Genomic DNA, 12,588 nt, shown 5'->3' on the forward strand with positions numbered 1-12,588 from the left:
GCACAGAAGAGGCTGTCATAGAAAAGCCTCTTTACTACCACCAGGCTATCCTTGCCTTTATATCACCCCCCCACCATCCAAAACAGAGGTGGCAGGAGTGGTACATTCTGATGACTAAGACTCCCCAGGTACCTCCCCACCCCTCTCTCACATAGAAGTGACAAGAGTAGTGCTTTGTGACGTCTTAGTGTCCCTTAGCTCTCATTGGCTGGGCGAGTGCCTTGCTGACCAATCAAAGTTGAAGGGTGTGGCCCCTCATTGTGCTGGGAGGGGTATACACAGGATGATCAGGAGCTCTGAGCAGACCACTGGGACAATTCAGTATGGCAAAGGTGACCAGTGAACCACAGAAGCCTAATGAAGATGTGGACGAACAGACCCCAGCAACCTCAAGTACCAAAGGGAGGAAGAAGGGGAAGACACCCCGTCAACGACGGTCCAGAAGTGGCGTTAAGGTGAGATGATCCCGACCAAACCCCTTCTCTTTGCCCCACTGATTCCGCCACCCCAAGACTCCTATCCTTTCCTTGCCTCACTCAAACCCCCTCCTCAACTCACACCCTTCTCATGAAGCCTATTCCTATGCATTTCCCACCTTCTTTCCCAAAACCAACGCCCTCTGGCCTGACTGTGATCTCCCTATAGGGCCTAAAGACCACCAGGAAGGCGAAAAGACCCCTTCGAGGGAGCTCGAGCCAAAAAGCCGGTGAAACTAACACCCCTGCAGGAAAACCTAAGAAAGCTAGAGGACCAATACTGCGTGGTCGTTATCACCGGCTGAAAGAAAAAATGAAGAAAGAAGAGGCCGACAAAGAGCAAAGCGAGACCTCAGTTCTGTGATGTCTCTAGAGGTCTGCCACTGAAAAGTCATCCATCATACAGTCAGTGAATTCTACACCAACAGGTTAAAACCATGAAAATAAAATCAACCTGAATCGAAAGGATATGTCTCTGCGACTTCTCTGATGGTGAGGAAGGAAGGAGTGAGGGGAAGAGGGAGGTGTGTGTGAGAAGGCAGGGAGGTGGCTTCTGTGGGGTTTGAGGCCAGACCAACAGGTCCACAGCTGGAAACTGGGGGATAAGGACTGGCTCAGGACTAAGCACTGAAGATACATTTCCTGAACACTTTAATACACAAAGAGTAAAAGGGGTTGGTGTTTCTACCTGTGTGTGTTTTGCTGGGGAAAGAGGGATGTGACTTCAGTGCATTGATTGTCAGAACCTGTATGGGGTGAGGTGTGTGGCTGGCAGTACTGTCCCCAAAAACAGACAAGAGATAACCTGCAGGCCATCTACCTCATAATGGTAGGTATGAGGCACACCCCACCCTATGATATAAGCAACTAAATGCCCTTCAAAGGGCCAAATATCTCTAAAAGTTACCAGCAGCACCTGAAATAATGGTTACTAGACGCCACAAATCCAACACTGACTAGCCCACCTTCTTAAAAAGCTTAGGGTGGAGCAGGGCAATGGGAGTGGTCTACCTCTAGTGCAGGCAGTGAATGAGAGCATTGTCTACAGAGAATTGTAAAACAAGATAGCTCTCTCTCTCCGTCTTTTATTTTTATTTTTCCAAAGTTGTTTTTATCCCTAAAGAGAATATCATTTTTCAACAGCTTTACTGAAGTATAATTGACATATGACAAACTGCACATGCTTCAAAAGTATACAGTTTGATGAGTTTTGTCACATCTGCTCTTGTTAAACCATCACAACTGTAAGAGTGAACATACCCATTACCCCCTAAAGTTTTCTCATGCCCTTTGGCAATTCTTCCCTGTCCCTACCTCCACCATCATTCTCAAAAAAACCCGCTGATTTGCTTTCTGTCACTATCTGTTTCTATTTTCTGGAGGTTTGTAAGAATGGAATCATAAGACATGTACTCTTTATTTTTTTTCTAGTCCAGCTTTTTAGAACAACTATCTTTCCTTCCCAAAAATATTTTGTTTTGTTGGTCTGCTTTGCAATACGTTTAAATCATGTGTCTATGGGAGTGGTCTTAAAACAGCACAATTTCTCATTGTATTTTAATGAATACTTATTGTATTCTACAAGGAAATTAATGCAGATAATTTCCTGTTAAACCATTGGCCTCAGGTATCACCTGACTCAGTTGTTGCTGTTTCTTTCTAAAGCAGGCTCCTAAGGATGTGGTATTTCTTGCAGTGCACTTTGGGCCATAAGCCATGGTCCTGTATGACACACATACACCAGCATTTAAACAATATTTCTAAAACAATAATAGTACAGTCATTGATTTTAAAATAAAGGAATAAATAATCTGAGTTTTTCATGTGCTGTCATTCCATGTGACCACTTGTTTGGATGATGCCTAAGTTAATAAAACAAAGTATGAATGGCAAGGTATAAATGTTTGAGAAGTTCAAATCTTTACTTCATTTCAACAAAAAATACTTTGTAAAATTGAACTATATCTTTAAAACTAAAATTTATTCTTCTTTAATTGTTTAATAGTTATTTTAGAACTACAGACCAATTCAAGGAAATCAAATGTTACATATGTGGATAATTTATTAATTGACTAATTTGTCCCTTCTGCATAATTTTTGGTTTTCTTAAAATACCATTTTATATGTTACTTTATATATGTGTATCTACACATATATGTATATATATACACATATATACACATGTGTATATATGTATATATATATGTGTAGATACACATATATATGTGTATCTACACATATATACACATATATGTATATACACATATATACACATGTGCATATGTGTATATACACATATATGTATATACACACATATATATGTATATACACACATATATGTGTATACACACATATATATGTATATACACACATATATGTGTATACACACATATATGTATATATACACATATATCTATATATACACAAATATGTATATACACATATATGTGTATATACTTACATATATGTGTATATATACATACATGTATGTGTATATATGTATGTGTATATATATACATACATGTATGTGTGTATATACATGTATGTGTACATATACATACATGTATGTGTATGTATATATACATACATGTATGTGTGTATATATACACATACATACATGTATATACATACATATACATATATACATATATGTATATATAAGTGTATACATACATATATATGTATGTATATACATATATGTATGTATATACATATATATGTATATATGTGTATATATACATATATGTGTATATATGTGTATATATGTATACATGTATATATTTATACATATACATATGTATATGTATATATACATACATATATATGTGTATATATATACACATATATAGGTATGTGTATATATATACACATATATATGTATGTATATACATATATGTTTATATATACACATATATAGGTATGTGTATATATACACATATATATGTATGTATATACATATATGTGTATATATACACATATATATGTATGTATATACATAGATGTGTATATATACACATCTATGTATGTATATACATAGATGTGTATATATATACATCTATGTATATACATAGATGTGTATATATACATCTATGTATGTATATACATAGATGTATATATATACACATCTATGTATATATATGTGTATATATACATATATATGTGTGTATATACACATACATATAATGCTCACTGGAAACACACCATATTTCTTTATTAATCCTTATTATTTCTTGTTTTAATTTATGGTTATTACTGAAAATGTGTTCTACTGAGTAGGGGGCATTAAAAAGCATTCCCCATTTGGTTTTAAATACACTAATTAGGTCAAAGGTAGAAGACTTTTTTTATTCAAATACTTCACACTTTGGTCCTAGTGTCTGGCATCTTTTGGTTTTGTTTTAAACAGCTTTATTCAGATATAACTGACTATAATATACAATTAATTAGAGTGGGCACATATACACCTGTGAAAACATCACCACAATTCAAATAGGAACACTATCCATCACTGCATCAGGGGTTTTCTTTTCTTTTCTTTTCTTTTCTTTTTTTTTTTTTTTTGCCACCTTGTGTTTTTTCCTCCCACTTCTTCCCAATTCCCAATTCCCAATCACTGATCTGCCTTCTGCCTCTACAGGTTAGTTTACAATTCTAGCGTTGCATATTAATGGGATCAGATTATGTACTTAATTTTATCTAGCCTCTTCCATTCAGCATAATTTTGAGTGTCATCAATGTTGTTGCATACATCAGTATTATATTCTTTTTATGTTATTTTTTATTATTTTGTCGAGTATCAGCACTAAAACGATACCCCAAGGTAGCTTGAATTTTATTTTTTCACGATAATTGTAGATTTACAGGCAACTGTGAGAAATAGAGAGATGCCTTATACCGTTCACCCAGATTCTCCTGATGGTAATGTCTGCTATAAACATAGTACATCAATAGCTTATCTGGACTGGGGAAACCAGGGCTTTGTGAGTCAGGAAAATATTATTTCCCTCATGCATATTTAAATAGTGTAGCCATGAATTATGCAGTCAAAATGGACTGTAATAACATATAAGAGAAAAAAATACCATTTAGAGAAACCAACAAAGTGGACCTGTGTTAATACTAAAATTAAAAGCATGATTTAACTGTAGAAAAATTGCTGAGATTTAAGAGGCAACAAGGCTAGTGGTTGGTGGGTAGGAGGAAGAAAATACTACACACACACACACACACACACAGTAAATATAGAAAATACTATGTATGTATAGTATATAGTATATATATAGAAATATATGTAGTGTAGAGTATATATGGTATATATATATGAGAACATATAAAATATATAGAAAATACTATACATACGAGTGTGCATATATAAATATGTGATCAACTATTAAGAAAAAGACAACAAGGTACTTTTAAGAAGGCTCTTGCTCAAACAGGAAATATTTTGTCCTGTCAACCCTGTCCAAAATGTTTAAGAGAAGGAAAAAGTAATTATAAAATAAAAATGTATTTATATGAACCTGGAAACCTGTGCTTTGTGGTCAAGTTAATTAAAACCTGACCCTGCAAACATCAAGAAAGGAAAGAAAATGGGCAGCAGGCATGAATACACATTTCAATGAAGGTGATACCAAAATAGAAAATTGGCACATAAAAAGATGTCCAGCAATAACAGCCATCAGGGAAATACAGATGTAAACACCAATGTGATCATGCGCATTATAATAACCCATAAACACATTAAAAATTAACACAATGATAAGAACAAATGCTGTTGAGAATGCAGAGAAATTGTAGCACTCTTAGATTGCTGGTGGGCTTGTCAAATGGTACTCCCAACAGGAAAGGTATATGACAGTTTCTTACAAAACTTAACATGACATCACCATGTTACCCAGCAGTTTTGCTCTTGAGCACTTATTCCAAAAAAAAAGAAACTGTAACTTCATAGAAAAACCTATACAGGAATGACTATACCAGTTTTATTGTATTAATAATAATCTAAAGTTGGAAACAACTAAAGTATTCTCCAATAAATGAATATTTAAACAAACTGTGGTACATCTATAGCACAGAATATTACTTACCAATAAAACAAACAGATAAACAAAAACAACTATGATGCACACAGCAACTTGATAGATGAGCCTATTCAGTGAGTTTTTTTCCTTCTAATTTCGGTTACTGTATTTTTCACTTCTATAATTTTCATTTGTTTTTTATAACATCTTTTTTGTGAAGTTCTTTAAAATTAGTAGTTGCTCATTGAAGTGTTTTTGTGATGGCTGATTTAAAGTTGTTGTCAGTTAGCCTCAACATATGATTCATGTTATGTTGTCCTCTGTTGATTTTGTGCCTGTTCAATTATTGGATGGGCCCTACCAACACCACTCTGACCAAATTTGAATGCTGACTCCCACTGTCTTATTAAAGACACATAGAGGAAAGGCTCAGCTCTCTGCTCAGCCTTGCTGATATCGTCTCAGTGAAAGTAGGTCACTAACACATACCACCACCTTGCCTCCAAATAGGAATGTAAGGTCAGCTCCCTGATGTGTCCTTCTGTCCCCAAGAAGGAGATAAGTAAAGGGCTGACTCTCACTGCTTTGTTGCAAATCAGTTGCAGTCTCAGGTAAATGAATATTTAAACAAACTGTGGTACATCTATACCACAGAATATTACTTACCAGTAATTTTTGGTTGTGGAAGCTAAACACCCTAGTGAATACAGCTGACACCAAGGGAGGGAAGGAAGAAAGTGGAGTGCTAATAAACCCCATCTTTTAACACCCCATTCTGCCTCACTGGTATCAGGCAGGTATAGCAGTTCAGCTCCCCAGTGGGTTCCACTAACACCAGGGATGATTAGAAAGTGAACAAGTCAACTGCTTTGTTCAGTTTCATTGATGTGTGGTGGGAGTAGAAGCTCAGCTCTCCGCTAGTCCCCACTAACAAAAATGAGTGGTGGTGAAGTATAGTGGTGAATAACACTGCCTTGCACGGCTTCATGAAGTCTGATTGCTACCATATGAGTTTAGAAGCTCATCTAGCCTCTGAGTACTATTGCCATGACATACACAACTCTGTTGTTGGGAGAATTGTAGTAGAACCCACTTCTACCAGCCAGGAAATGCAAGATCTACTGCCCCTGGGTTTCAGTAACACTAGCAAGACAAAAATGTCACATCTTGATTTGGGATGTATATTGGGCCATTCTTGCATTGCTATGAAGAAACACCTGAGGGTGGGTAATTTTTATTTTAAAAAGAGGTTTGATTGGTTTATGATTCTGCAGGCTGTACAGGAAGCATGGTGCTGACACCTGTTTGGCTTCTGGGGAGGCCTCAGGAAGCTTTTCCTAATGCTAAAAGTTGAAGCAGGAGCAGGCACATCCCACGGTGAAAGCAGGAGCAAGAGAGGAGGAGGGAGGTGCTCCATACTTTTAAACTATCGGATCTCATGCAAACTCACTCACTATCAAGAGGATAGCAACCGACCATGAGGAATCTGGCCCCATGACTCACACGCTCCTACTTGGCCCCACCTCCAACACTTGGGATTACATCCCAAGCTGATATCTGGGTGGAACAAATATCCAGACTATATTGGTGGGGTCCAGGGCTGGGTGCAAGATTAGCTGCCTTCTTGGCCTCACTGAAATTGTGTGTCTGGAAGAGAAGCTTTTTCTCTGGTGTTTGGTGGGAATAGGATGGGTGTTGCAAAATGTTCTCTCCTATGTTGGGCCATCCTTTTTCTGGTCTTTTGGTTAAGGAAAATAGGTTTTTCGTCAAGATTTTTCTCTTTGTCTGTGCCTGTTGCTGGTACCAGACTGGAGACTGCTGTAGTACTCTTTTAAGATATATGAAAGCTAATTAGAAAACTCATGGAAATAAGTGCCATGTAGTTCCTGAAGTCCCAAAGTCCCCTTTGTATTCTGCCACATTCTTCTTTCTACATTTCAAAATCTTCCTATGCTTGTATGTTATGTACAGATACGTTTACCTGATTATCTTCTGGCCAGAACCTACTTCTTCCTTCCTATTCACTGCTAAGTAGTATTCCACTGTAGGGATTTATCAGAATTTTTACAAATCCAATCACTAATTGACAAACTTCAGTATTTTCCTAAGCTTTGGAAATTATATTAAAAATAAAAGAAACATTCTTGTACAGATTTTTGTGTATATTTACATTTTTATTTCTCTTCATCATCCAGGAGTGAGTTATACAATTCACAGCAAGTATATATTTAACTTTATAAGAAATGTTAAACTTTTTTCCTGAGTAGATGTAGCATTTCACAACTCCACCAATGATGTTGCTCCACATCTTCATCAGCATTTGGTAGAGTCAGTGATGTTTTGTTTGTTAGATTTTTATTTTTGTTCATTGGTTGGTTTTTAAGCATTCTAAAATATTACTGAACATGATTTTTATATTTTCTATTTTTGTAACTTTTTGCTTTATGTCTCATATTATGGTTTATCTTTGTGAATGTTACCTGTGTACTTAAAGAGAATGCGTATCCTGCTGCTATCGTGTAGCTTGATCTACAAATGCCAAATAGGTTAGATCCATTGACAAGGTTGTTAGGTCTTGTATATCCTTACTTATGTAATTCCTACTTGTTTTTATCAGTAACTGAGGGAAGAGTCTTGAGATCTTCAACTATCATTGTGGATTTTTCTATTTCTTCTTCAATTCTATCCGTTTTTCATTCATGTATTTTTAAGCGTTGTTGGTAGGTGCCTAATGTTTAAGATCATTATGTTTTCTGGGTAAACCGATGTTTTTCATTCATATGTAATATCCATCTTCCTCCCTAGTATTATTCTTTTTTACAAAAAATCTACTTCGTCTTATATTAACGTGGCCAAACCAGTTATTTTTTAACTTGAGGTTTTATGGTAAATATGTTTCCATCTTTTAAACTATCTACATCTTTATATTTAAAAGAACATTCTTCCATATAACCTTTAGTTATGTCTTATTCCGTGTCCCATCTGGAAACTTCTTTCATTTAAATTGGGATATTTTAACAATGTATATGTAATCCAGTTATCGATATAGTTGAATATACCTCTACCAACTTACCAGTTGTTTTCTACTTGTTCCATTTGTTACTTACTTTATATTACCATTTCTGCAGATACTAAATGAATTTTCTTTATGATCTCCTTTAACTACACTATTAGCTTATTTTTTAAACCTATGTTTTTAGTCATTTTTCTAAGTTTTACAATACACACAATTAACATATCACAGTGTATATTCAAATGTTATTCTACTTCATATGTATTAATGTTACTCTACTTCATATGTATTAATAGCGAGAAAGACACCATGTAGATCCAGTTTTTAACTGTTATTGTTTGTGCTATTACTTTTTTGTTTTATTTGTACAGCACAATATATTGTTACTACTGTTACTTTAAAAATTCAGTTACTTTTAGTGAAGTCAAACATAAGAAATAATATTTTATATAATGATATTTTTATCTTCTCTGGAGCTTTTCATTTCTTTGTGTATATTCAAATTCCTGCTTGATATCATGCTCCTTCTGCTTTAAGAACTTCCTTTGTCATTTCTTTTAGTGCATCTCTCCTGATAGAAAATCTCTCAGCTGTTTTTACCTAAAAGTATATGTGATTTCATCTTCCTTATTAAAAATGTTCAATAAGCGTAGAATTCTAGATTGACAGTTTTATTGTATTTATACATCAAAAATGACAATTTATTTATTTCTTTTTGTCATTGTTTCTGGGGAGAAGTCTGTAATAATTCTCATATTTTTTACTCTGAGTGTAATTTGATTTTTCTCTTTGGTTTGTAGCAGACAGAGAGAAAGAGACGGTAAATGAGAGAAAAAGAAACCGAGAGATGGAGTTATGTATCTTGCTTGCATTTGTGGATTGAATGTCTGCCTTTATTTCTGGAAAATTCTTGACCATTGTCTCTTCAAATATTTCATTTGCTTTGTTCCTTTTTTCTTTTCCTGGAATTACAAGTACACTTATAACGTGTATGTTAGATTTTTTGATCTCGCTTCAGAGCTCTTGGATATTCATTTCTCCTCCCTTTTTACATGCCTTTTTAAATATTTACATGCAGGTTGGATAATTTATATTCATCTCTCTTATGTTCCATGATTATTTCTTTGGCTATGTAATGTCAACTTATAAACCTCTCATAATAATTCCTTATCTCTGATATTATACTCTTTTTTCTCTAGAATTTCTATTTGTGTCTTTCTCATAATTTCCATGTTTCTGCTGAAATTCTCTAGGTGTTTATGCACGTTGCCCCCATTTTCTATTAGATTCTCATATTCATATTGGTTATTTTAAAATCTTTGCTTCTTTCAACATCTGATTGATCTCTGAATTTGATTATATTGGTTTGTCTCTTCAAAATAGGATGTTTTTGCTTGTTTTTTCTGTCTTGCAATTTTTTAGTTGAAAGCTTCATATGTAGAATAAGAAAGACCAAGGCGAATAGCATTTATGTCTGGAAATTTATATGTCCTTTTCAGGAAATTCATGTGGGGAACTGAATTAATCTAGTCAGGAGTTAGGTTGAGGTTTTATGTTTTATTTTTGCTATGGTTACCTTGTGGCTATTCACTGGCAACAGCCTCTATCATTAGCTTGTCTTGAGATTGAGTGCTGGGAGTTTCTGTAGAGGGTTTCTCAAAGTTTGTGCTCTATCCTTAGCTTTCTGATGTCTCTATATGTCTGCTGTATACAGGGAGTCTCTCTGCATAATTTTGCCAGTTAACTAGTGGTAGACTGCTCTTGCTGGTTATCTATGCTTGATAGGTTAGGGACATGGAGAGAGAGTTCTCTATTGTTCTGGTTCAGACTCAGTCTCAGTTAGGCCCTGTGAACCTGGTCTTCAGAGGTGTGTTTCTCAGTTTTCCAAGCCCTATGCCTTATGGCAGCCAAACCTGAATCTTGTATTATGAGTTTTGTGTGGGAGATAAATTTCACTCCACCTTTCAGCAGCAGGAGACTTCTAATGGGATTGATAAGTAATCCTGGGCCCTGTACTATTACCTACCCTTCCTCTAGACATGAAGAGTTTGACTTTTCCTCTGCCCTTCCTCTAGTAACAATCTGTCTTTACCTGTGCCCTGAGGATGACACCGTTTATTGCCCTTTCACCAGCAGGTTAAGTATTTTGAAACAAGATGCAAGTAGTGGTTGGTGCAGGGGCAGGGCTTCGTATCTTTCCTGTAGTGGCATCTGATCCCTTGTTGTATGCTTGCATCAACAAGGAAGGTTCTCTCTGGTCCCCTACCCTGCCTCCAATCTTTCTCTTGAGAAAATACTGGAGATCCATGAAAAAAAAAAAAAAGAGCCTGAAAGCTGATGTTAATTCATCTTGTGTCTGTTCATCCCAGGCATTTGGTACTGTCACACTAACACACACTCAGCCTTAATTCATTCATTCAGAATGTTCCTGATTTTTTCTTACCTACTTTAATGAAAGTAATATATTCTTCCGGTGCTCTGTCTTGAATGAGACAGTGTGCGTATCTCATCTCCCCTTGGGGAGAAAGAAGCATCCCTTTTTGTGTGCAATATCAGCTCTCTGATGGACTCAAGAAAAGTTATAATTTTCTAGTTTATCTGAATCTTTATTATCATTAAGATGCGAGTGTGTTAATTCAACCCCCATGCCTTAAGCAGAAGTGGAACACAGAATCTATATTTTTTATTGATACATAATATTTGTACATATTTATGGGGTACATGTGATATTTTATTACATACATACAATGTAAAATGGTAAAATCAGGATATTCAGGGTATCCAACACCTCATTTATCATTTTTTTGTGTTGGTAACATTTCAACTCTTCTCTTTTAGCTATTTGGAAATACACAATAATACCGTGCTATTTAACATTATAACTTATTTTTTTCCTATCTAACTTTATACTTGTAGACATTAAACAAACTCTCTTTAACTCTCTACCCTTTCTACGCTCTGGTAGCTATTATTCTACTTTCTACCTCAATAAAATCAATTTTTCCCTCCCACATATGGAAAAATGCAATATTTATCTTTCTGTTCCTGGTTTATTTCACTTAACATAGTGACCTTCAGTTTCATCCATGCTGCTGCAAATGGCAGCATTTCATTATTTTTTATGGCTGAATAGTATTCTACCATGTATATATACCACATTGTCTTTACTGATTCATCCATTAATGAACATATGGGTTGTTTCCATATCTTTGCTGCTGTGAATAGTCCTTCAATAAACATCAAAGGGTGCAAGTATCCCTTTGATATATTTAATTCCTTTCCCTTAAAGAAATACCCAGTAGTGAGAATGCTGGATCATATGGTAGTTCCATTTTTAGGTTCTTGTGATAGTGAGGGAGTTCTCACAAGATCTCATGGTTTAACAGTGGCAGTTTCCTCTGCACTCTCTCTCTGTCCTGCTGTCATGTAAGATGTGCCTTGCTTCTTCTTCATCTTTGGTCATGATTGTAATTTTCTTGAGGCCTCGCCAGCCATGCGGAACTGTGAGTCAATTAAACCTTTTTTTAAAAATTAATTACCTAATCTCAGGTATTTTTTATGGGAATGTAAGAATAGACTAATTCAGGAACTATGAGAAACGAATTATTAACTTTAAGAACATAAATTATTGGATTGAGAGTATAGATGAAAATTAATTCAAGCACTGGCACATTGAAAAGATAATTGAAATAGACAATTTTGGAAAATCCAATTATGAATCAGAAACAGAAAATAAAATATACGCTATCACAAATTAGGAAGGAAATAAAATTACTAATAATGATAGTGATTAGTTGCTCATTTTCCATCTTGTCATTTGCCTCTAGGAAAATTAAGTTATTTGTCTGGAGATTAAAGCCAAGTGACAAGATTCAAAGTCATGTAGTAGAAACATGGTTTCCTTATAATTCTGTGAGTTAATGACAATGTAAGCAGCTGAATGACTCTCAGATAGAGGGAAATAAAATGGCAGAGAGATGGGAAAGTAGGAATCAAAGATCAGGTGCTTGGGAAGTCCTTAGGAATGCAACATTATTTGGAATAGAAGCTTGGACTTGGTAAACTTGGCAAGTGT

At 35.2% G+C, this 12,588-nt stretch overlaps 1 protein-coding gene across 1 annotated transcript; it reads left to right on the plus strand.

The window, feature by feature from the left end:
* The first annotated feature begins 277 nt into the window (after positions 1 to 277).
* Positions 278 to 941, plus strand: CXHXorf51B (chromosome X CXorf51B homolog). Its single transcript, XM_054676297.1, has 2 exons — positions 278 to 455; positions 646 to 941. The coding sequence occupies exons 1-2, from the start codon at positions 324 to 326 to the stop codon at positions 838 to 840; spliced, it is 327 nt and encodes a 108-aa protein (XP_054532272.1). The 5' UTR covers positions 278 to 323; the 3' UTR covers positions 841 to 941.
* Positions 942 to 12,588: the final 11,647 nt, after the last annotated feature.

Source organism: Pan troglodytes, chromosome X, assembly GCF_028858775.2.
Source record: "Pan troglodytes isolate AG18354 chromosome X, NHGRI_mPanTro3-v2.0_pri, whole genome shotgun sequence".
Lineage (NCBI taxonomy): Eukaryota > Metazoa > Chordata > Mammalia > Primates > Hominidae > Pan > Pan troglodytes.

Excerpts from the sequence above, each read along its gene's own strand:
- CXHXorf51B (XM_054676297.1), top strand. The coding sequence starts at position 324 with ATGGCAAAGGTGACCAGTGAACCACAGAAGCCTAATGAAGATGTGGAC. Across the intron at positions 456-645 it reads GGTCCAGAAGTGGCGTTAAG|GGCCTAAAGACCACCAGGAA; the intron begins GTGAGATGATCC and ends ATCTCCCTATAG.